This window comes from Gigantopelta aegis, chromosome 9 (assembly GCF_016097555.1).
Source record: "Gigantopelta aegis isolate Gae_Host chromosome 9, Gae_host_genome, whole genome shotgun sequence".
In the NCBI taxonomy this organism is placed as follows: Eukaryota; Metazoa; Mollusca; class Gastropoda; order Neomphalida; family Peltospiridae; genus Gigantopelta; species Gigantopelta aegis.
This window is the reverse complement of record NC_054707.1, coordinates 41,214-66,434: the sequence shown is the minus strand read 5'-3', so window position 1 is coordinate 66,434 and position 25,221 is coordinate 41,214. Positions and strand designations below refer to the sequence as shown.

The following is a 25,221-nucleotide window of genomic DNA, read 5'->3' as shown; positions in this document are numbered from 1 at the left end:
TTCCTGGCATCTGGAACTTAAAAATGGATATCAGTGGCGTAGTAAGGTGCCAAAAAGAGGGGGGGGGGGGGGAGCACACTTTTATATTTACACATATGAAGCAAAATATCTGAAAAGTGCCCACCCCAACCCCACCCCTGCTTCCTACGCCAGTGGATATTTTAAAAACAACGATTTTCGACTATGTTGTAGATTGTATTTATGTTATTACGGTTATATATTTGTTTTGTCAAGATAATGAAATTCTAGCACACAAGAGGAGTTAAGGGTATTGGCAATTGCTTATTATAACGTTTGTAATATAAAATGTACGTGCATAAGTGTAGGCCTACGAGATAGGGGGCGGGACGGAGCAAAACCTCAAATTCGGGCAAAAATTATGGAGATATTCGGGCAAAATGTGCTAACCTGAGACCTTGTTACCATTTATTTTCATCATTCCACCTGCAAAGTTAGTTGTAATCCATATACAAATGCGTAGAGATTCGTTTGCAACCCTATATAGCTGTTTGATAGTAAATGTAATATGAATAAATGTTGTCATCCATAGATGCCTCAGAACTACATGCATGATCATTTCCTTTAATAATGAACGTATTTATGAAGAAAAAAAAACGAATCACATTACTTTCTTAAAAATTATATCATCACGAATCACCGCCAACATACGCAGTCCCAGTTAAGAGTACAGGTGTAGCCTAGTAGTCCTCAGACGTTTTCAGCAAAAGGTACTGCATAAGGTATTGCATCTCATTTCATATTTGTCACTGATGCATCATATCATCAAAATGGCATCTTGGCCGTCAGACGTTTTGAAATACATTATAAAGCAACTTCTATGCCAAAATGACCGAAGAATATTGCTTGATATATGTGGAAGCCAGTGTCGATTTGAATCTCTATATAAAGATCAAAATATGAACAGGATTATTTTCTGTTGCTAACCTTTGTTTTCTAATTTGGTTGATAAATCAGTGGAAGGTGAACTGCGGACATTATCATGTAATACTATCGAAGTCCACGTGGCCATGATTCAATATAGCAAAAAATACGATCAAACAATTTTGCTACACGTAGGTTCCTTTATTTTGAGTTTGCCAGATCAGTTAGAAATTCCGAATCATGTACACTGCAGCTTTGGTAAGGGGAGTGCTAAATGACGAAGACAAGCAAATATTGTTTTAAGGGTGAGTTGCAAAAGTTTCAATCAAGTCTTAGTGCAATATTTAAAAAAAAAAAATATTTTTTAAGTGGACCTCAGCTTTTGCGGGAGAGTTCGGACCCCCCTAAATACGGGCCTGCTCCACCACCACTTATATTTGCCTGTCGCCCATAACACATGTAGTTGCCCGGCCCTCTGCATTGTGGATCCCCATGTCAGTATAATATTTTGGCTTCGCCAATGGTCGATGTAACTTACAATTTAATATTGTATAACATAAATAAAGTGAAGTGGATTTGATATCATTTACAATATCCTCACAATTTTGAAAATTCATCACCCACAAAATAATATTTTATAATGTTCAACTGAATTAGGCCTATATTTCGCATAAAAAGTAAAAGGAGAAGGAATTGTATCAGCTGTTCTTCTTCGCCTTTTCTTCCTTAGAATGGGGAGAGTATTCGGTATGTTGGTTCTCCTGATAATGGAGGAAATTACAATCACCAGTTACACGAGTTTAACCGGAAAGGAAACAATAATTACTTCCCTTGAATTCGAATGTTTTCTTTCGTTGCGCGTGATTTTCAAACAGTTTGTTGCAGACTAATGCACGTGGGTATTGTTTATTATTAATTGATGTTTACTAAAACTCGTCATCATTACTGAGTTATCATATGATATAGTCATTGGGGGACAGGGGTTGAAGTTTAATTTGGGGGTACAGACCTTCGATTTTGACAAACCCAGGGAGGAGTGCTAAAAATCGCACTCAAAAGGTACCCCTCAAAATGCTTACGGGAGGGGGTAGGGGTGGAAATCACACTCCTCAAAATGAAGAAGAGGAAAAAACCGAACCCCTCAAAATAATCAGAATTAGAGGCAAGAGACCGAGAGGTATTACACCCATGAACATGATGATGATTAAGTAAATTAAATATCTTAAGAGTTAATAGTTTGTGTTTTCAAAATAAATATCCTAATTTAACTAATATGATGGTTGTTCTCAAAGATAAAGTAATGGGCCATTGCAGTCTTACACAAGAAAAAGTTCTAAACACCATGAACACATTTATCAATTTCTTATGTATTACTATTATTATATGTATATTATGTTGCATTAAAATTCTGAATCATGATAATCTTTTGACTATTCATGAATAAAGAATTGAAACTGATTTGTTTGTGTTTATTCTCATAATTCTGTTTTATTTAAACAAGTACAATAATTTTAGTCTTCATCACAGAATGATATGATTTCTCCATGGACACAAACCTGTGAACTGAATGTGAATTGACATTGTAACAACATGGTATTGTTATTAAGAATTCTACCTGTAAAATGTCTAATAAAAACTCTCACAAAAAAAAATGTCAGTAGGCCTATTTGTAAATCATTTAAACTAAAAAGAAATTAAAAGTGTAACAACCACATGGCACAGGGTTATAACATTTATCATATCATAACATGTTATGTACCTGCAAATTCTCTATTTAAAAACCCCCAATAATAATGTCAACATAGAAAATGTCACCATCTATTGTTTTCTACCCAAGTATATCTTACTACAATTTTTATAAATATATATTTTTACAAACAGGATTAACTTTCATTATTGGTATACAGTAATTAACACGTCATTTATTACACTACTAACTCGAATCATAGCAAAAACCAAAAACAACCCTAATGTAAATTTAATTTTAAATATACATGCGTTACACTCGGTAAATTCGAATTACTGAGTTGAAATTAAATCAGTGTATGTTTGTTTCAGGTGTCCGTCAACCGTCAATCTGACTACCAAGGTCAATGTCCTTGGCTTTAAATCACATGACAGTATCGTGAAACACAAAGTAGAAATGTCTGCGAGTTCGTTGCTATGCTATTAACGAAAACAAAACCTGCTTTACTAAATTAGTTTTTTGTTGGTGTATGCGTATACTGTGATACCAACATGTATAAACATTAAATACATATAGAATTATTGGACAATGCACCTATTATTTTTTGTGTACGTGATCAAAACGACGTCAGTGTAAAATAAATTTAGTGAACTCCTAGCTGATTGGCTCAGTGTAAGGATAACCAACCAGTCGTGTCTCAATTTATAAAAAGTATTCTAGGAAGTTCATTGTGAATAGAATGGAAAGGTTTGTGGCGTTGTGGATTGGATTCAATAAACAATTTACCAAAAAATACAAGCGTGATTTGTTCAATTTAAGGGCGCATTATTTCACACATGTCAGATTGAGCTGACAGGGGTTCATGGGTGTGATAGCGCTCGCACCCGTCAAAATCAATGGTCTGGAGTAGCGGTTCAGTGTTGCCTCCATTTGGTTTATACTCGTACCCTTTTGAATCGCTGTCTCTATTAAATAGCACCATTTGAGATTTCCCCCATTTTTAAGTGTAATAAGCCACCAACTGTTTGTTTACGTTCCAAATCTCACGGTAAAATGTGTAGGCTGTCAACTACAAAATTTTAAGTATATCCAATTCTTTGTTACATTTTAGCACGGGTCCCTGGTGATTCGAGGTACTTAATAATTGTATATGGGCCATTTTCACAAAAAGGGACAAATAATGGTAAAGACATTGCAGCTCTAATATGTTCCACAAAACAGCATATAATGTAAATAAACAGGGATGCACATAAAAAGCATCATCACTTGATGCTCTGTATGTGATATTTGGCCATGTAGATGCATTAGAAAAGCTTGTGGATAAAATTTTAAACCCAAAATGTCCACTCTGTTATTGTGTACAAAAACACATGTTATCATGGAATCACAAGACTCCCTAAAATACTACCAGTAAGTGTTTGCCTTTAAACTGCAAAGTGTAAGTAAGTAAACCACTCATAAATACATACGTTTCTTAAATTTTTAAGTCTTTACCGTTATATTACCTACAAAAAGGACCAATATTTTATTAATTTGAAAGTTGTCCACCAGATGGCACTGTCACATCTAGGTCAAGCTTAGATCAACATGTTAAGTACATGAATACTAGCTGGGCAAGTTATTTTTAATTCTTAAAAGACGTTTTTCAATGTCACACTTATTGTCTGTTTGTATGGTTTAATAAAGTATCCTGGAAGCATGAGAAACCCAAGGCTAGCTCTGGCACTTGCCAAATTCGCCAATATTTTAATTTAGTTTTTGCAAAATAATTTCATGTAATGATTTACATTTTTTAGAAAATAACTGTAAATTTTTGAAGTTTAATAGGCAATTTGGTGAATTGTTTTCCTCACCCAGAGCTAGTCCTGGAAACCCATCATTTATATACTACTCAAAAGAATTTAAGGGTCAGACGATATTTTCGACATTATTTTCTGAATGTCAATTATATTAGCTAGACCATAATGTCATGCATGGTATTGTTCCATTTTGACGAAAGTGGGTCTAAGCAACCCATAAATGAATTAAAATCCACTGTCGTTGACACTGTCGACTAGTTCTAATGGCGAAAACATGCTTACATTTGCATGTAAATTAGGGCGAAAGCGAAATGTCTGCTAAGTGCCCATAACTTGCTTTTTCACAAAGCGCTTCATTTGCACGCTTTGCACGTGTATTCCATGTTCCCAATGCTGAATTTCCGTATAATTGGAGCTTGCGTTCGTGTACGGTGCACACTCCAAATTCGACAATGGTACGACGTCAACTGACTATTGAAGATCGAGGAAGGGCTATTTCTTGGCTTCAGGATGGCAATACGCAAAGAAATGTTGCTCATTGCTCATTGGCTGACTGTGGCAACGGTACCAAGCAACGAATTCTGTTCGAAATCGTCCACGTTCGGGAAGACCCCGAAGCACTACAAATAGAGAGGACCGCTACATCACCAATATGGCTCTACGTCAACGCACAACCACTGCACGCCGATTACGTGACAATCTGCGGACTGCGACTGGAACTCGAGTGTCTGATCAAACCATACGCAATCGTCTGAGAGCCAATAATCTACGCTGCCGTCGCCAGGCTGTTCGACCACCACTCCTACCACGTCACAGAACGGCCAGACGTCACTGGTGCACACTTCATCTGCGGTGGCAACGTGTTCAGTGGGGTCGAGTGATGTTCACTGATGAGTCCAGGTTTAGTCTCCAGTTCAACGACGGTCGGGTTCGTGTCTACAGACGTCCTGGGGAGCGCTTTGCTGACGTTAACGTTAGACAACGTCACCGGTTCGGTGGTGGCAGCGTCATGGTGTGGGGCGGCTTCTCTATCCACCACAGGACCCCCCTCTATGTGGTGGATGGCAATCTGAATGGAATCCGCTATCTGAATGAGATTATCCGGCCGTTGGTTCTCCCAGGCCTTCAGCAGATTGGAGGCGGGGCAGTTCTGCAGGATGACAATGCCAGACCCCACCGTGCCAGGGTGGTAACGGACTTTCTCAGACAACAAGGTATCGCCAGGATGGATTGGCCAGCATATTCGCCTGACTTGGCCCCAATAGAGACGCCTGGGACGAATTCGGCAGGAGAGTTCGGGATAACCATGCCCCTCCGGCCAACCTTCATGATCTGGGTCAACTTCTTATGGCAGAGTGGCAGGCCATTCCCCAAGAGTTCTTCAGACGTCTGATCAACAGCATGAGGCAACGATGTGTCGAGTGTATTTGCGCCAGGGGTGGATTCACACACTATTAAACGAATGTTCTAATGTGTAAAATCCATGTTTGACAACCTTCAACTTTGACAGCATGTCATGTGACTTTCTTGTATACAGTGACGTTTATTTGTGGGTTTTTTGTAAATATGGAACAATAAATTTTTGGTGTATTTTACATCATCAATCTAATACACTCTGAAACTTATTTGGTTATACATTTTTGACCCTTAAATTCTTTTGAGTAGTATATTTTTCATTCAGTAAATCTGTTTTTAAAATCCATTTGCATGATTGCATTACTGATGTACATTGCAGATGGAACAAATATAATGTCTCATGACTTTACTATTATAATTTTTGTCTTTACCGTTATCCATGTTGAATAATAGAAAAGGCAGATTTTAACACTTTTTCACAATCATCCAGTCTAGCATTATATCTTACATATGCCTGTAATAGTAACACTTATAGATATCTATATGCATTTATAAAAGTATTTACCATTATTGATTTTCTTTGCTATTAATAAATTAATGGTAAAGAGAATTGTTTACTATTATGCCTTACAATTAAGGGTAAAAGTAGAAGCACGAAAAAAAAAAAAAATTATACATCTCTAGTTTTGCTATTTTAAATTATGCACCACTGAACATTTCTGCTTTAGATTTTACTATTAAAGACATAAAAAACTACATTTTATATATATTTTTTAAATCTTTACTGTTATTTGCCCCTTTTTGTGAAAATAGCCCATTAGTATCCTCATGGTATGGATTTTTGCACGAATAAACAACAATCTCGCATAGTGTAGACATAATAATGTTTTTCTTGTTACTATTGACAAAACCGAATGTATATATATCATTAAAATATAAACATTAAATTCATTATATAGTGAGAATTTTAGATTTAGTTTACTTGTGTGTACTGTAATATTCTAACCTTTTTGATACAGTATAATATATTTTGAAGCAGAACATCCAGATAACTTCTGAATAACCAATATTCAAGAAAAATAATTCCAAACAACTGTAACCGATGTGTGATTGTCCATAAATTCCATATTATTAATACACGTTGTTGTTGTTGATTATTATTACTATTATTCATAACAATTTTAAGATGTAATATGTACTTGAATGTCGTTTAATCATGACCCAATATAATCGTATGCAGTGCCTGTATAATAAGGACAGGGGACTCATTCAGACGTCCATAAAAATAGATTGAGGTAGGGGTGGTCTAATTGTTTTGTGTTTATTTCATTAGTAGCAGATAACAATGTCTTGTGCAGCAGGTGAGTAAAATTAATTGTGAAGTTTTGAAGATACAGAGATGTTTATGTATGTTAAAAAAGTGACTTACGGAAAATAGTACTTTTAGTTAAATGGTAATTTTAATTGTTTATACTGACTGCAAACTGGCAAATTGTAAACATTTTTTATTCTTATTAATAAAAAATACTTTTGATGTATTTGATGTCATAGCTTTTCTTTGGTGATGCTCAATTGCTGTTTAAAGATACCGCGCCATTGTACATACCGAGACAATATTATTTAAAACTTTGTCATTTTATTATAATTATTAGTTGAGGAAACTTTAATTGTTACTTGAACCAACAATGCCAAAAAATCTACATATTTCATGCAACCAAAAGTACACACATGCTTCCAATCGGCCTACCCCGGTTCACTAAATGAAAAAACATAACTCTATTGAGTCATGTTATTTACTATTTTCAAGTATAGAAGCACAAAATGTCATAAAAACAAAGTATATAACTAATTTGCATGGTTGAATTTATGTCTTGAATCAATCGATAAAAAGAACTGTTTTTATAATTATTTCTATTGATTTAGCAGTCAGCAGATTGCTGCATGGTGCTTAAAATTATACTTGCAACATAAGATGGAACAATTTTTTTTTTTTTTTTTTTTAAATAGCTTTGGTTATCTAAATATTATTTTATTATTTATTCAAATATAATACTGACTATATATATATATTGTATTAATAGTCATATTTTAAAATATAATACTGACTATATATGTTGTATTAATAGTCATATTTTTAAAGTAAAACTATATTCATCTTGCATTCATAGTTTACATATTAAAATTTTAGCACCCTTATTTGCTTCCATAGAAAAATAATTGACATGTGACCTCATATTTTTACTGACATCACTCACTAATATGTCAAAATAAACATGCAGAGAACACTTCGAAATGTATTTTTGGCATAATCACCATAAATTAAGAAAATTACGAATGTTTTTAATTGATGTAGTCATGTGTGTTTGACCTATTTTGGTTCCTGTGTAGAAAATGGAATTTTAAAGATAACATGTAACAAAGAATTGGATATACTTAAAATTTCTTAGCTACTTGACTGTCTACACATCTTACTGTGAGACTTGGAATATAAACAAAAGGTAGGTGACGAAAAGTAAAAGTGTTTTGGAAATAACATAAAAACCCCCACATAAAAATACTATTGTTGCTTAATATTAAAAACAAATTTGTGATAATCGTAATTTCAAAATTTAGCTGTTGATAATTTCTAAGAGTTGACTTCACTTAGATATTTTGTTGTCTTATTTTTTTTTTTTTTTTTTTTTTTATTATGTTTATTTTTTTAGCAGTTACATCAAAATGGAGCAACACTAACAAGCTCTGTGACATAAAACAAGACTTGATCCGGACAGCGTTACACAACCGGATTACAACTCTAGACACTTGTTTGTAACATTGATCAAATTGTTTTAAAATGTATATTACATTTTGTAAGAGTTGTCTCCACTTTCCCTGTTCCAGTCGAGGGACACATGTTTGGGTTACTGTAGAGTGTGGGTCTTATGTTTGGCTTTCAATTATTGTTATGTGTATTACACTTACTTTTAGCTACATTGCAAATTATTATTTTAGACTTCACTGTAAATATTGCAAGGAGTTGTCTCCACTTTGCCTGTACCTCTGTTTTGGTGTTTTCTGTTTTTAAGTAGTGTTTTGTATGTCATTAGGTTTTAACATTTTGGAAAATCTTTGTTTCCTAATGTATTCAAAGGTGTTTAGTACAGTAAGTTCAAAAACAAGTTAATAAGACGACAGAAAATATAACGTGGTTACGAACTCGGGACACCACAATCATAGATACCTTTTAGATTTATGTTACTTGGCACCTCGGTGTGATGTATTTAAATATGTTAAAAAAATAAATGTAAGATTTTTTTTTTAATCACATTTTTCATGTTTGGGCCGTACATAATGAAATCTGTATTCACCGTCTGAAGAAGGAAAAGTCAATTAAGTGATTAAATATGTTGAAAACAATCATGGGATTTGGCATGAGGATACCTATCAGTATGATGTATTTAAGTGTGTTAAAACATAAATGTATGAAAAATGTTGTTGTAGGAAAAATTACATTTGTCATCTTTGGGCCGTACATTCAGCGTCCGAGTAAGAAAACGTCCGTTAAGTGATTAAATATGTCATATACAAACATGCGATTTGGCATGAGGATTGTGCATACAATTGCTAATACTTAACCAATAGATGTGTTTCAAGTAACATCTTCCCCCCCCCCCCCCCCCCCATTCCTTTTATTTCTTTAAATCCAAGGGAAGTGGTGGGGGGGGGGGGGGGGCTTTTTTTTGTGTGTGTGTGTTGATGATTTACGATTAGGGAATTAGGACAATAGGTACAACCTAAACATTAAGTAAGACCAACAATCGTACAGCACGTATTTTCAATACAACAGAATTCACACAGGATACAAATAATGGCCCAGCACCACGTACTTAATAAGGAGAGGGACAAAGAATACCGACTCCAAGTATGCAATTGCCCAGAGGGGGTCAGGCAAAAGAATACCCCCCCCCCCCCCAATCCCAAATACTTGCAGCTGGTGTGTTTGTGACCAGGCCAGATAAACATCAGATGAGAAAGATTGAAGAGGAGGAGGATGGATGGAAAGAAAGATGAGGACGGAACAGACGACAGAAGGATAACAATGAGAGCCTGCCGACCTTACCTCCTGGACTTGTAAACAATTGCAAACGAGTCTCTCCAGGGTTGTCATGCCATGATCTGAACAGATCAGGCCCTTTTAAGGAGACACCTCAGCACCAACTAGGTCCCAGTAACAAGCTACTCTCAGCACACTCAAATTCAAAACACATGTAGCTCAGTCAGAGGTGCCCACGACAGGCATGCTTGAACAGTTCTCCGATGGAAGCATGCCAAAAGTTACACCCATAATAAAATACATTTTAAATATTTATTAATTTCTTCTGTTAATTTATTGGTGTAATTAAACTCACTAAGATGTCCCCTGAAACGTTATACACGTATGAAAATAGCGTATCGTTAATTGTTTTCTTACAATTTGATATTAAAAAATATAGGTTCAAAATGAGGTATTTTACGTTGGAAACTTGGTTCAGTGATGATGTTTTTTTAATTGTAAAGCTGAATGCATAACTGTTAAAAGCATATATTAAATATCTATCTGGCATTGTATTCATATTTAAAGTATTAAAAACAAATTTGTGATAATCATAATTTCAAAATTTGACTTCACTTAGATATTTTGTTGTTGTTTTATTTTTTTATTATTATTATTATTATTTTTTTAGTAGTTACATCAGATTGGAGCAACACTGACAAGCTCTGTGACATAAAAGAAGACTTGATCCAGACCGCAGTAGTTTTAAACACAACCGGACTACAACTCTAAAGCATGATCAAGTAACCAATAAACATGGTTCAAGTATCACCTTCTTTTTTTCTCAGTGAAACTTAGTGCTTTATTAAACAAAACAAACACAATAAGGGGTGAAACCCTTCGAATGTAGCTAGGTAGGTTAGTACAATTTCTCGATCCATTCCTTGTATTTCTTTAAATCCAGGGGTGGGGGCTTTTTTCTTTTGGGTATGTTGATGATTTACGATTAGGGAATTAGGACAATATGTACAACCTAAATATTACGTAGGACCAACAATCGTACATGACACATATTAAATACAACACAATTTACACAGGATACATTGACTAATGATAACAATGCATCCGCCCACAAATAATGGCCCAGCACCACGTACTTAATAAGGAGCCAGACAAAAGAATACTGGCTCCAAGTACACAATTGCAATCATCCAGATGGGGTCGGGCAAAAGAATACCGCCCCCCTCTACCCGATCTCAAATACTTGCAGCTGGTGTGTTTGTGACCGAGCCGGATCAACAGATGGGAAAGATTGAAGAGGAGGATGGAAAGAAAGATGACCGAAGGATAACAATGAGAGCCTGCCGACATTACCTCCCGGACTCATAAACAATTGCAAACGAGTCTCCCCTGGGTTGTCATGCCACGATCTGAACAGATCAGGTCCTTTTAAGGGCCCCTATGGGCAACCTAGGGAGATGCCTCAGCATCAACTAGGATCCAGTAACGAGCTACTCTCAGCACACTCTGATTCAAAACATATGTAGCTCCCTCCTCAGAGGTTGTGCCCAAGACAGGCATGCTTGAACAGTTCTCTGATGGCAGCATGCCAAAAATTACACACACACAGCTCCCTTCATTAAACTGGACACTTTTTCCCTTTGGCATTAATCTTACGGGACATTCAAAATTCCACAGCACCAAACCCACCCTCGGCCTGTTACCAACTCCGGTCAGGCTGCTGGTGCTCACTCGCGGATGGTCCCTTCTGCCACCCAACCCACCCCTTTCCTATCCTGGACAGAGAAGCCATATAGTTTACTGAAAAATTCAAATATGTTTTAAATGTTAAGTTCTGTAAATTTATTAGGGTAATTAAACTCACAGATGTCCCCTGAAACATACACATATCAAAATAGCGTAAAGTTAATTGTTTTCTTACAGTTTCTTACAATTGAAAAATACAGGTTCAAAATGAGATATTTTATGTTTAAAACTTTGTTCAATGATGTTTTTTTAATTGTCAAGCTGGATGCATAAATGTTAAAGCATATATTAAATATATACCTTGCATTCTATTCATATTTAAAGTATTAAAAACAAATTTGTGATAATCGTAATTTCAAAATTTAGCTGTTGATAATTTCTAAGAGTTGACTTCACTTAGATATTTTGTTGTCTTATTTTTTTTTTTTTTTTTTTTTTTTTATTATGTTTATTTTTTTAGCAGTTACATCAAAATGGAGCAACACTAACAAGCTCTGTGACATAAAACAAGACTTGATCCGGACAGCGTTACACAACCGGATTACAACTCTAGACTTGTTTGTAACATTGATCAAATTGTTTTAAAATGTATATTACATTTTGTAAGAGTTGTCTCCACTTTCCCTGTTCCAGTCGAGGGACACATGTTTGGGTTACTGTAGAGTGTGGGTCTTATGTTTGGCTTTCAATTATTGTTATGTGTATTACACTTACTTTTAGCTACATTACAAATTATTATTTTAGACTTCACTGTAAATATTGCAAGGAGTTGTCTCCACTTTGCCTGTACCTCTGTTTTGGTGTTTTCTGTTTTTAAGTAGTGTTTTGTATGTCATTAGGTTTTAACATTTTGTCTAGATTTGTTTTAATATATATATACCCATCCTCATCAGGTCATGTTATAGTATGGCTTCATCTGACCATCTGTATTGTTTGTTTCCGGGGCATATCTTCCTTATCAAGTTGTATAGGATCTTCAAGCCTTTCATTCACATACAACTTGGGATGGCTTTGTGTTGTGTACCATAACTAGGTCACCACAACCTACTTTTCATCCATTACTGCACATTACGGTAAATCCTTGTTCAGGCCAATAACTTCCTTTTCAAGTCATGTAGGGTTGTCAAACCTTGCATACTATAACTAGGTCACTTTGACCTACTTTTGACAGGTGTCTCATGTACCTCACTGGTCCTCTTGTTAGGTTTTTTTGGGTGGGGGGGTGGGGGGGGGGTTTTATGGATTTGATTAAAAAAAATTGGGGTGGGGATTTAGCTCAGTCGGTTGAGTGCTCACTTGAGGTGCTTGCGTCGCAAGATCGAACCACCTCGGTGGATCCATTCAGCTGATTGATTTTTGTCTTATTCCAACCAGTGCACCACAACTGGACAAAGGCCGTGGTATGTGCTTTCCTGTCTGTGGAAAAGTGCATATAAAAGATCCCTTGCTGCATTAGTAAAAATGTTGTGGGTTCCTCTGATGACTACGAGTCAGAATTACCAAATTTTATTTTTGTTTGTTTTTATTTATTTTTATTTTAGCAGTTGCATTATATTACTAGCTGAATGGAGTAACAATGTCTGTTTGTTTTGTTTCAACACAACCAGACTACAAGACTTGATCCAGATAGAGGTAGTTTTCAACACAACCAGACTACAAGACTGGATCAAGACAGAGGTAGTTTTCAACACAACCAGACTACAAGACTTGATCCAGATGGAGGTAGTTTTCAACACAACCAGACTACAAGACTTGATCCAGACAGAGGTAGTTTTCAACACAACCGGACTATAAGACTTGATCCAGACAGAGGTAGTTTTCAAGTTTAAACACAACCGGACTATAAGACTTGATCCAGACAGAGGTAGTTTTCAGCACAACCAGACTACAACCAGACTACAACAAGACTTGATCCAGACAGCAGTAGTTTTCAACCAGACTACAACTCTGAAGCATTATCAAGTATGTAGCTTGATCACATAAAAACACAATGTCACTTGAATAGTTTCCATATTGCTGTATTTTAAACCGTCAGACTTTAATTAATGCAAAGTGACAAGAAAGTATTATTTTTCATTTGTGTTATTGATCAGTTTATTTTAAAATTTATACTAAAATTTCAGCAAGTCAAGATACATAAAAACTTGGGCTTTTTTTCCTTCTAAAGCTAATACACCTAGAAATAGCTTTATTTCAGATGCAAAAAAAAAAGATTTGAAAACCTTAACATTTGATAAAACTTTCGTTTATGAAACTTTCCAAGTTGTCTCCACTTAGACTGTTGCATGATCTCTGTATTGATTTGTCTTTTTTATTTTTATACACGTTTGCAGTGTTTATATTGTAATAGACCTCGGGTGACCTACAGTTCAAGTACTGTTGTACTTAAACTTGATAACAACTCCAACACGTTTGCAGTGTTTATATTGTAATAGCCCTCGGGTGACCTTCAGTTCAAGTACCGTTGTACTCAAACTTGATAACAACTCCAACACATTGCAGTGTTTATATTGTAATAGCCCTCGGGTGACCTACAGTTCAAGTACCGTTGTACTCAAACTTGATAACAACTCCAACACGTTTGCAGTGTTTATATTGTAATAGCCCTCGGGTGACCTACAGTTCAAGTACCGTTGTACTCAAACTTGATAACAACTCCAACACGTTTGCAGTGTTTATATTGTAATAGACCTCGTTCAAGGTGACCTACAGTTCAAGTACCGTTGTACTCAAACTTGATAACAACTCCAACACGTTTGCAGTGTTTATATTGTAATAGCCCTCGGGTGACCTACAGTTCAAGTACCGTTGTACTCAAACTTGATAACAACTCCAACACGTTTGCAGTGTTTATATTGTAATAGCCCTCGGGTGACCTACACTTCAAGTACCTTTGTACTCAAACTTGATAACAACTCCAACACTTGCAGTGTTTATATTGTAATAATGACCTACAGTTCTTTGTACTCAAACTTGATAACAACTCCAACACGTTTGCAGTGTTTATATTGTAATAGCCCTCGGGTGACCTACACTTCAAGTACCTTTGTACTCAAACTTGATAACAACTCCAACACGTTTGCAGTGTTTATATTGTAATAGCCCTCGGATGACCTACAGTTCAAGTACCGTTGTACTCAAACTTGATAACAACGTCAACACGTTCAGTGTTTATATTGTAATAGCCCTCGGATGGTTGTACTGTTGTACAAACTTGATAACAACTACACGTTGCAGTGTTTATATTGTAATAACTCGGGTGACTTCAAGTACCAACTCAAACTTGATAACAACTCCAACACGTTTGCAGTGTTTATATTGTAATAGCCCTCGGATGACCTACAGTTCAAGTACCGTTGTACTCAAACTTGATAACAACTCCAACACGTTTGCACTGTTTATATTGTAATAGCCCTCGGATGACCTACACTTCAAGTACCGTTGTACTCAAACTTGATAACAACTCCAACACGTTTGCAGTGTTTATATTGTAATAGCCCTCGGATGACCTACAGTTCAAGTACTGTTGTACTCAAACTTGATAACAACTCCAACACGTTTGCAGTGTTTATATTGTAATAGCCCTCGGGTGACCTACACTTCAAGTACCATTGTACTCAAACTTGATAACAACTCCAACACGTTTGCAGTGTTTATACTGTAATAGCCCTCGGATGACCTACACTTCAAGTACCGCTGTACTCAAACTTGATAACAACTCCAGAGTAAAGTTAAAAAATGTATTTGTAAAAAAAAATCAATAATACATTGAATCCATCAAGGTCACATCCAAGGTGGTTTAATAAGTGTTGAGGCCTAGTAGTACTATAGCATATAATGACTTGGAATGGAATACAAAAACCCCCACTAATGTAAAACTTGTAACTGATGGCCTAACTATTTCTAAGTTACCGAGTAATAATTATTACTGACTAAAATTCTGTGTAAATTCACTTTAAAATATTCTGAATATAAATAATTGAATTTCTGAATATAAATAAACAGCAGTCTATTTATTTAATCGTTTAGATTTGTTTATTTGCCAAACATAATATAGAATGCCACATAAGTCACTGGGGGTATGACAAGGGGAATTCATTGGTTGGGCTATCAGCCCTTGTCACAAGTAAAGTGTGACAGTCAGTTTGAGAGTGCCCACCATCAGGTCAGGTCAGGTCAGGTCAGAGTGTTTGAAGTGCACATTCAGAACAAGCTGTTGTAGAGCATGCCTGTCATTGGCACAGGTTTCTAACTTGCAACAGCGTAACATTGAGACTGACTGTTGATATCATTTTTCCAACTTAAAGTAGCAATGTTGGATTTTGAAATTGATGTTTTGCTGTGAAAGCACCATTTCAACTATCTCGTTTTATGAAAGAAATGTGTGCAAAGCTTTATAATGATTATGGTAATATAGTTGCAGGTCTGTTTTAAAATATACAATTAATTAATGGACAATTAAGGAGCGGCCATTACAATATTAACAAATAATTTGAAAGACTGCTTTAAAATTATTTTATTTGGGTTGAACAAATTGCACAATATTCTCTTTAAACCAAGTTGTTATATATCTGGGAATTGAACAGCACTAAAAGCTAGTATCTAACTTGATCATCTTAAATTCCGTACTGTATATTAGTGTCAATTTGTTGTAAGTAACCAGTTAGTTTTGTTTTTATTCTCTAAACAAACACAACCCAAGACCTTTTCTGTCCTAGACGGAGGAGCCATCAGAAGTCGACATCTGCACGCTACAACAGCTTGCTCTGAATGTGCACGTTAAACTCTATGACCATACAGATTGACTTGCATTGTCTCTGAAGTAAAGGTAGAACAGTGCGAAGAGAAGATTTAACCTATGCAGTTTGATGTTACACTGAACTTTTGGGGTTTCTTAAAGTTATTTCAGTTGGTATGGGTTTAAAAGATAATAATATGTAGGGTTGTTTTTAATGGATTTTACCTTTAATATTCATGAATTTTATGGAAGTTGAATTCCAATTCATCATTCAAATGGTCTATAGCCTCAAAATTTATATTTTCTTTGTCAGTATAATGTAATAATTTGCATGTGTGCACCTATGTACATGTGTCGGTAATTTGGATATTGTAAATGATACTTACATGATATTTTTATCACCCACCTGGTGAACGTATAGCAGTGTCGTACAAATACGGTACGCACCACGAGGGTCGTACCGGATGTACGTCTTTTCATTGGTTGACAATGAAGCAAGGCTATTATGATTGGTTGGACAGTAAGTATACCGGGACTTTTTTTTTTCATTCATGAAAAATTACGTTGTCAACATTCCACAACTTTTACTATATATTTCAATCTTTCATCGGATGTCGCGAGACATTTAAATTAAAAATAATAATAAAATATATTAAATAAATAAAATTGAATATTGTATATATCAGGGGTGGGGAAAATAAAAATTGCCAATTGGTCCCACCTATGACATAATTAGTAGCCTCTCCCCCCCCCCCCCCCCCCCCCCCCGGGTTAAAAAAAATTTAAAACTATTTTATAGGCCTACTTGATGAATTTATCGTTTATTATCGTTTTACGGGACTTTACTGCTCGTAAAATATCCGACTGCACGTACATCCAATCCCTCAACTTACATTAAAACACCTAAGGAAATATGGTTCCTTACTATATTGTTTTATTGACGCGTCCTGATAAGCGTCGTTGAACAACCAACTTGACACCTAATTCAATGATACTATTGATAGAAGTTGCCGACTGAACGATTAATAACGTTGACGCCGATTGGTTCACCTTGAACTTGAGCTACTGTGTATGACAACCGGTGTAAACCATTTTGCTTCCCATAACATATTATATACCCATCCCATTCATAATAAACATGACAAAAAACACCAAGACATTTTCAGTTATCAAAATAGCAATTTACTTGTATAATAATGAAAAACACATACAACAATAAATACATTTAGCACTGTACTCTTTATGTAAATGTCATGTAAAGTCTCTCAGCATTCATGTACGGAAGTACTATTTTACAAAGGCCTGTTGGCGACGCGACCCGACAATTCCCCATACAACTGTCAACTGTGACGACATTTCCATCGGGACAGGACTGGTGCTGGATCAAACTGCTCTATGTCGTCTCCCTCGATGGAAATGCGCATCAGACAATCCAGCGTTTCCAATGTCATTGCTGTACGCAGCCTGGTTTTAATCAGGTTTTGGCGGCTGAAACCACGCTCACATTCGACACTGGATACTGGCAGTACACAGCTTATGTTGATCAGGTTAACAAGAGCCGCATCCTTTAACAGATCTGTTGGTGTTGCCTGGCGATGGTTTCTTTTTGTGTATACTTTAAACCACTCCCATTCACTCACCAACTCAGTGGGGTTCACAGCTCCATCAAAGTGTTTCGAAAGCATACTGAGCTCGGAAACTCCATAAGAACTCAAGTTGTTACATGGCAAATTCTGTGGGTCAAGTATGCTCATGGAATCACGCAATTCCATGTCAGGAAATCTTGATGTAACATTCGTTGTCATGACGTTGGCGATGTTTTGCTGGAGTTTCAACAGGCCTGCATCTTGCTTGGACATTGTTAAACTAATCCCGGCAAAAACCGGCTCACTACAGTCGACGTTTGATACAAATTCCCTCAGCAGTGGACCTCCCATGGCATCGTCGCTCAGGTACCACATATGGAATGTGTCAGCAACCAATGTCACTGCAGGGTTTATCTCGGCGTAAACCAAATCACGTCGCTGTAGAAACTTGACCAGCCGTGCGATCTGGTCGAAGATGTCACAACAAAGGTGAAGGAGATAAACGAATTTGTAGGATGATAGTTTACAGAACAACGCTTCAGCGGTGACGTCATCGTCTCTGTCTTCTTCCAACATTTTTAGGAGAGATGGTAAAGTACGGCGAACATTGGTCAGGGCATTCGTCATCGGACTTGATGTACTTGTAGAGGCTTGATTTTTGGGGTCATCGAGAAAGTCTTGCCACATTGCCAACTGCATCAACCGTTTTGGTGAACGTCTAAAACATCCACACAACATGGAAAGAATGCTTTCCATCCATTTAATTTCTTTTACCACTTTTGCACTATCAACAACAGCTAGTGCCAATCGGTGTGCAACACAATGCATTTCCACGAGATATGGCGAATACACTTTTAACAATGTCGCTACACCACCCTCTTTCCCCAACATCACTGCTGCTCCATCTGATCCAAACCCAAATACTTTTTTCATGTCAATTTCATTTCCTTGGAAAAAACTGACGATCTTTGCAGTTAACGAAACTGCATCACATGATGTCAACTTGAGCAGCTGAACATACCGCACACACGTCGATCCCTCCTTGACGTATGTTGCATATATTATAAGGTGCTTTTCAGTTTCCAAATCTGTGCTTTCGTCGACCATTATTCCGATTGCTTTACTAGATTTCAGATCTAACAAAAGAGAAAATACTTATGGTTTAATTTTAAAATAATAATAATAATATCAAATTACAGTGGTGCCAAAAAGTGGGATATTTTAATATACTGGTTAGTATATATATTGAGTATATTTCATGATGAAGAATATCAAATAACAAACTATAATTACCTTCGATAATGGATTCCCTGATGATATCCGATGCAATGGTGATCAACTCGGTTGCAGTCCGCCGGTCTTGATACATGGATGTTGTTATTATGCTGCCAGTAAGTCGGGAGTTCCGATTCAGTGATTCATACTTTTCTAGCGGTAAATCCTCAAATGCCAACAGGTAACTATTTCGTATCAGTGTTGTCATGGAATCGTCTGCTATTGCTGTTGATTTTATCACTATACTCTCAATTAGTTTTTGAGATTTGATTGTTTGTAACCCTTCAGCAGTCAAGTGGTCTCTTGATTTGACATGGTCTGTTAAAGCTGACATCCTGTAGTTTTTGGATCCAGGGTTGACGAAACTGTTCTTCATTTTATGCAACGTGCATGTGGTACACTGCATAAGACCTCCATCATCACAAATTAGCCACTTAAATTGCTTCAACCACGCCAACTGAAAACATTGCACTTTAACTTTCTTCTTAGCTGGGGAAGAACCTGTGTCCGTAAGCAATGACATATTGATATCTCAATACAAATCGCAAGCATCTGCTTTTCCCAGCAAAACAGTATATATACGTTAAACTTAAAGTTGTTGTTTTTGTCGACAAGTATAGGCATACCTGCAGCGTATTCATATTTGCAAAAATAGTATCCCCTTTGATTAAAGATGAACTCTAGGTCTTTGTTTTAGTTAAAGCATACGTCCTTCCTTCATTATCACTGGTATCATCGATAATAAGTAAACCTTTAATCTCGTGACCGGTTTGTGACCGACTGTTCATTGCGGTTTTTGGTGCTAATCCCATTGATGTAATTATTTTGTTATTACGCGTTTGCTTCATGATCACAGTGCTATTAAAGATTACTGGCCGACTTAATTAAACCTATTGTAATTGTGTACCGATCGACACCTGTGCAGGAACAAACTGAGAAGTGACACAAATAGCTCATTCACCGTGTTCAACGTTTCTATTTCCGGTCATTGATAGAAAAACAAAACATGACTGATTGATTTGTATTAAACGTGTGACCGGTTTAAATGTATCACGACTCAAAATAAACACCTGTTAGTGAAGTAGGTAAGTAATGAGTTGCAGAAATATCAATAACAAATTAAAGTTGTTTCCAATAATAAAAATGGACAGAAGCTTCAGACCGAAAAAATTATAAAAGTGGGACCGGCAAACACATGTTTAAAAAAAAATATCTCGGTCTCAAAGATTGTGAATCGGTCCGAGACCAGCAAAAAATGGCTTTTCCCCACCCCTGGTATATATGTATTATTTCTATAAACAAAGCTATATACACCTTGAAAAATAAAATGCACAAATAAAAGATCGTAAACATGTATCGTCTGCTACCGATTTTGTTTATTTGGCAACTCGAAATGGCTGGTGACCTCGCCCGTCCTGCTATGCAGAGTTTCAGTTTACTCAATGTAGACAAACTGGATGTGACCTCCTAAGCCTTGGCTCCATTTTGTCGGCGCCAATATATGGCTCAACTATCAACATAAACATGAGCACTTGTTAACAACAACACTAGGATCCCACTATAATTAGAGAAAAATGAAGAAAATAACCATGTACATATATAATTTATATACATGAAATTTTTTTAAATATTAAAATAATGATGTATTAATTATGTTAAATTTATCTACAGTGTGTACATGTAGTGTTCATATATGTTAATGTAATAATATAGAATTTATTTTTTAAAATAAACTGGCATCGTGATTAGGCCATCGGTCTACAGGCTGGTAGGTACTGGGTTCAGAATCCAAATCCAGATACCGACTCGAAACCCTGGGTGAGTGCTCCGCAAGACTCAATGGGTAGGTGTAAACCACTTGCACCAACCAGTGATCCATAATTGGTTCAACAAAGGCCATGGTTTGTGCCATCCTGCCTGTGGGAAGCGCAAATAAAAGATCCCTTGCTGCTAATCGGAAAGAGTAGCCCATGTAGTGTCGACAGCGGGTTTCCTCTCAAAATCTGTGTGGTCCTTAACCATATGTCTGACGCCATATAACCGTAAATAAAATGTGTTGAGTGTGTCGTTAAATAAAACATTTCTTTTAAAATAGATGTTTTTGCAGCAATTCTCCCTAAATTGTCAGTCTACATTGAACCCTGTATTTAATGCGTACAGTTACAATAAATTATGACCTGTGACTGTTTTGTGAACTTTAAGATCAACTGTTTTCAAAACGGTAATAGTTCTTACAAAAGATATATAAGATATACACACCATACACATTTGGTAAGTACATGTATTACCCTATACAATGTTTAAAAATGTCATGTGACATCATTAGTGGTTTGTAGATTAATTCATGCATACACCTTAACAAATGCTGTAGATCCTGAAATTAATGCGAAAACTGTGAGTGTGTTATTCGCTTTAATAATATAACGCATTTAATTCTATGTTTTGTATATGTGTCCCACGTTATTAAAACATAAAAAAAAAAAACCTGAAATTCTAATATATTTATAAAACAGAACTGGAGCACATATCATTGTAAACGAGACAGACAGACTAATTGTCCAGTAGTCCAACCATGTGTGTGATTGCAGGATCTTTGGCCACCCTGTCAAAAGACGACACAATCCACCTCGCATGAATGGATTTTAGCATGCTAATATTGCAGTCAAACGTTTCTTTGTCTTTACTGTTCAAGTTTCCTGCAACTGTGTTGGCATACAGTTGTAATGTTTAGCCAGATTTAGATAACTATACATGTTAGGTAAATTATTGCCTGGAAAATATGCTTTGAGTTGATCTCAACAAAAACAATAGGTACTAAACAGGTTAACTGATGTGTATACAGACATGTTAGTGAGTTGATCTGTAACTTGGATTTAACCAAAAAGTACACAGACCTGTGGTGTTAGGAAAGTTAATATTTCACAGGGAGGCCACTTGCATTAATTTCATGTCGCATTTTAGTCTGCCCACCGTCACTCGCATTAATTTAGGGACCCATTAATTTCAGGATCTACAATACTTGAAAAGATCCTGTTAAACAGTGTGGAAAGTCATGGAATTTGCTTGGTAAGTAAGTGTCTGAATCCTAGAATTGCTAATTTCAAGTCTTGTATTATAATCTATTCTTTTGAAGCATCTATTAAAAATCTTCCTTTTATATTATTGAACAAACAAATCCTCCAATAGCTGTTGATAATTTCTAAGGAGTTGTCTCCACTTAGATCATACTTAGCTTTTATATCTTTTTTTTTCTCTTTTTTTTTAATGTCTTTTTATTTGAGCAGTTACATCAGAATGAAATGTAACACTGGCTGAATGGAGCAACATTGGATGACAAGCTAAAAGAAGATTTGATCCAGACAGCACTAGTTTTCAACACAACTGACTACAAATGCTTGGATGCAGTAATAAAACTTGATACCAGATAAATACAAACTCTGTGTCATTACAAACAATTAATGTACATATTCTTTAACATGTGAATACAACATTTTTTTTATTCTATCCTTAACGTAAGAATACCTATGCGTATATAATCAGACACCATTTAATGTATATGCCGATAAATAGAGGCTCATTTTGTCTTACAAAGTTTATAAGTTACAATATATACTGTTTAATGGGCTTCGACAGTTTTCTACGTAATTTTCTGCATAATAATAGTGCAGGTTAAAAGTTATAAAACCAGCGACAGTCTAATAACATTCTAGAGAGGTATGATTGTATGATGTCAAACGAAATAAAGAATAATGCAATAAATATATACTCTTCAAAAGAAGAAACGCAAAACCACATTATTGTAACATTTGGAGAATTGATTTAATTATTGAATGGTGAGTCCGATAATTACCAAATGTTGCAGGATTGTTCACAATTCACTCTAGTCCATTGTGAGTAAGTGATAGGACACACCACCAAGGTCAAGGTCATCTGGAGTCAATACCGGGTGTGGCCTCCGCGTGTGTTGACAACTGCCTGGCACCGCCTGCCCATTGAAGCAACCAGAGTACGGATGACGTCCCGGGGGATGGTGGCCCACTCGGCCTGCAAGGCTGCTGCCAGCTCGGGCAGGGTCTGGGGCTGTGGTTGTCGCTGTCGGAGGCGTCGGTCCAACTCGTCCCATAGATGCTCAATTGGGTTCAAATCCGGTGATATCGATGGCCAAGGAAGGACATTAATGTTGTTGTTCTGTAGGACAGCCGTTGTGAGACGTGCTGTGTGAGGCCTGGCGTTGTCATGTTGGAACACTGCGTTGGCGTTGGCCATAACTGGAACGATGTGTGGCCGGAGGATCTGGTCAATGTAGCCCTGTGCATTCAGGTTGCCCTGCATGTGGACCAGGTCAGTTCTGCCAGTGTGTGAGATGGCTGCCCACACCATGACACTACCCCCGCCGAATCTGTCCACTTCCTGCACGCAGTTTGCCTCATAACGTTCACCACGACGCCTATAAACGCGACATCTTCCATCATGACGTCGGAGCAGAAATCGGGACTCGTCACTGAACCACACCTGTCTCCATCGCAGTTGAGGCCATTGTCGATGAATCTGGCACCACTGCAGTCGGAGTCGACGGTGTTGTGGTGTTAAGATGACACCTCGAACTGGACGTCTGGCACGAATTCCTACCTCACGTAGGCGGTTCCGTACGGTCTGGTCGGATATCCTGCGAAAACCTGGTATTGCTGCGGCTGTGGAGGTGGCAGTAGTCGATCGTTCCCGAAGGTGGCGTACCCGGATGTAGCGGTCATGCCCGGGGGTAGTGACCCGTGGTCGACCGGATCTAGGGAGGTCACGTGTTGATCCATGTTGCTGGTAACGGTCCCACAGTCTGGAGATGGTGCTTGGGGACACATGGAATGCCCTGGCAACGGCCGTTCTGGATTCGCCTGCGTCTAGTTGGCCGATGGCATTGTTTCTCTGCGGTTCACTGAGACGTGGCATGTCCTGGATTGTCAACTGTCGGCCAGATACAGAGGCCAGGCAAGCGAACACCCTGCACTTTTATACTGTCGGTGTTCATGTTGCACGTGCAGACAACGCATGTGCAGTGGTGACATGGTTTGCACGTGGCTGCGTTTTTGCGAATATTCACATTTTGGAACTTTATTGTACAGTAGCTGCGTTTTATCGAATGTAACCATGGGAATGACCTTATATTCACAAAGCATGAACCGGTAGGAAACATAAAATCGGAGTTATAACCCATTTGTACCCTTTTGCGTTTCTTTTTTTGAAGAGTATATGTATATCTAATAGTTATGTAGAGTTTGGTCTTAACAGGTTGGTTATTGAAGCATATATTAAAAATGTTCCTTTTATATTATTGATATTTAAAGTTTGAACAAACAAATCTCCAATATTTGTCATTTCAATATTTAGCTGTTGATAATTTCTAATAGTTTTTTTTTATGATTATGATTATGATTATGATTATTATTTTATTTTTCTGGCAGTTATGAAAATTAAAATGTTTCACTTGCCGAACGGAGCAACACTGTTTGACAAGCTCTGGGAAATAAAGAAGACTTGGGTATGACCATTTGTTTCCACTAGCCCACCAAAATGAAGCACTAGCCCAAATTTCTGAATAATTACAACAAATTTCATACAAGGCTGAAAAACAATGTTTCTGGGAACCCCACCCCTATAGTACCTGAAAAAAAGGGATGACCTGGTTTTTTCTCTTTGTTTTTTTGAGGTACATGAGTATAATTTTTTTCACATTTGTTTTTAGTATTATTAGTATTAGTATTACAGGGCTCACGTGACCAGGCGAAGGGAACACTGATTTCGTTCTGACCAGCCTGACTTCGCCGTCGTGCTAGTCATCATAAGGCGAAATCTGTGTCGCCTTTTTAAAAATAGTCATCACTTGCATTGTACACAGATGAATGATGAAGAACTTGAGGAACACCTATTCATAGATAATAATTAAGTATGAAGTGTCTGAGAGTTTGAAGAGAGACTGGCACCACAAAATCATGTGACAAGCTCACAGATACCGGTAGACTGTCTAGCTCAGATAACACCCATGTCTGGCACTGATAGTCAACCTAAATGTGCTACTGACTGTTGAAGCATATTGTCAGGTGAATGTGCTGGAAATTGTACACGGG

At 36.9% G+C, this 25,221-nt stretch overlaps 1 protein-coding gene and 1 long non-coding RNA gene across 3 annotated transcripts; one reads left to right on the top strand and one right to left on the bottom strand.

The window, feature by feature from the left end:
• The first annotated feature begins 1,721 nt into the window (after nucleotides 1–1,721).
• On the top strand, nucleotides 1,722–12,292 carry LOC121382002. Of its 2 annotated transcripts, none has more exons than XR_005959099.1 (2): nucleotides 1,722–1,777; nucleotides 10,428–12,292. It is a non-coding gene; the product is annotated as an uncharacterized LOC121382002 (long non-coding RNA). The 2 variants fall into 2 exon arrangements; XR_005959098.1 differs by lacking the exon at nucleotides 1,722–1,777 and adding an exon at nucleotides 8,302–8,528.
• Nucleotides 12,293–17,581: 5,289 nt separating this feature from the next.
• Nucleotides 17,582–19,625, bottom strand: LOC121380685 (zinc finger protein 862-like). The gene is made up of 2 exons (XM_041509632.1): nucleotides 19,121–19,625; nucleotides 17,582–18,963 (listed from the first exon to the last, which is right to left on the bottom strand). Exons 1-2 carry the CDS (start codon nucleotides 19,623–19,625, stop codon nucleotides 17,582–17,584), a joined length of 1,887 nt encoding a protein of 628 aa, XP_041365566.1.
• Between the last annotated feature and the right edge of the window lie 5,596 nt (nucleotides 19,626–25,221).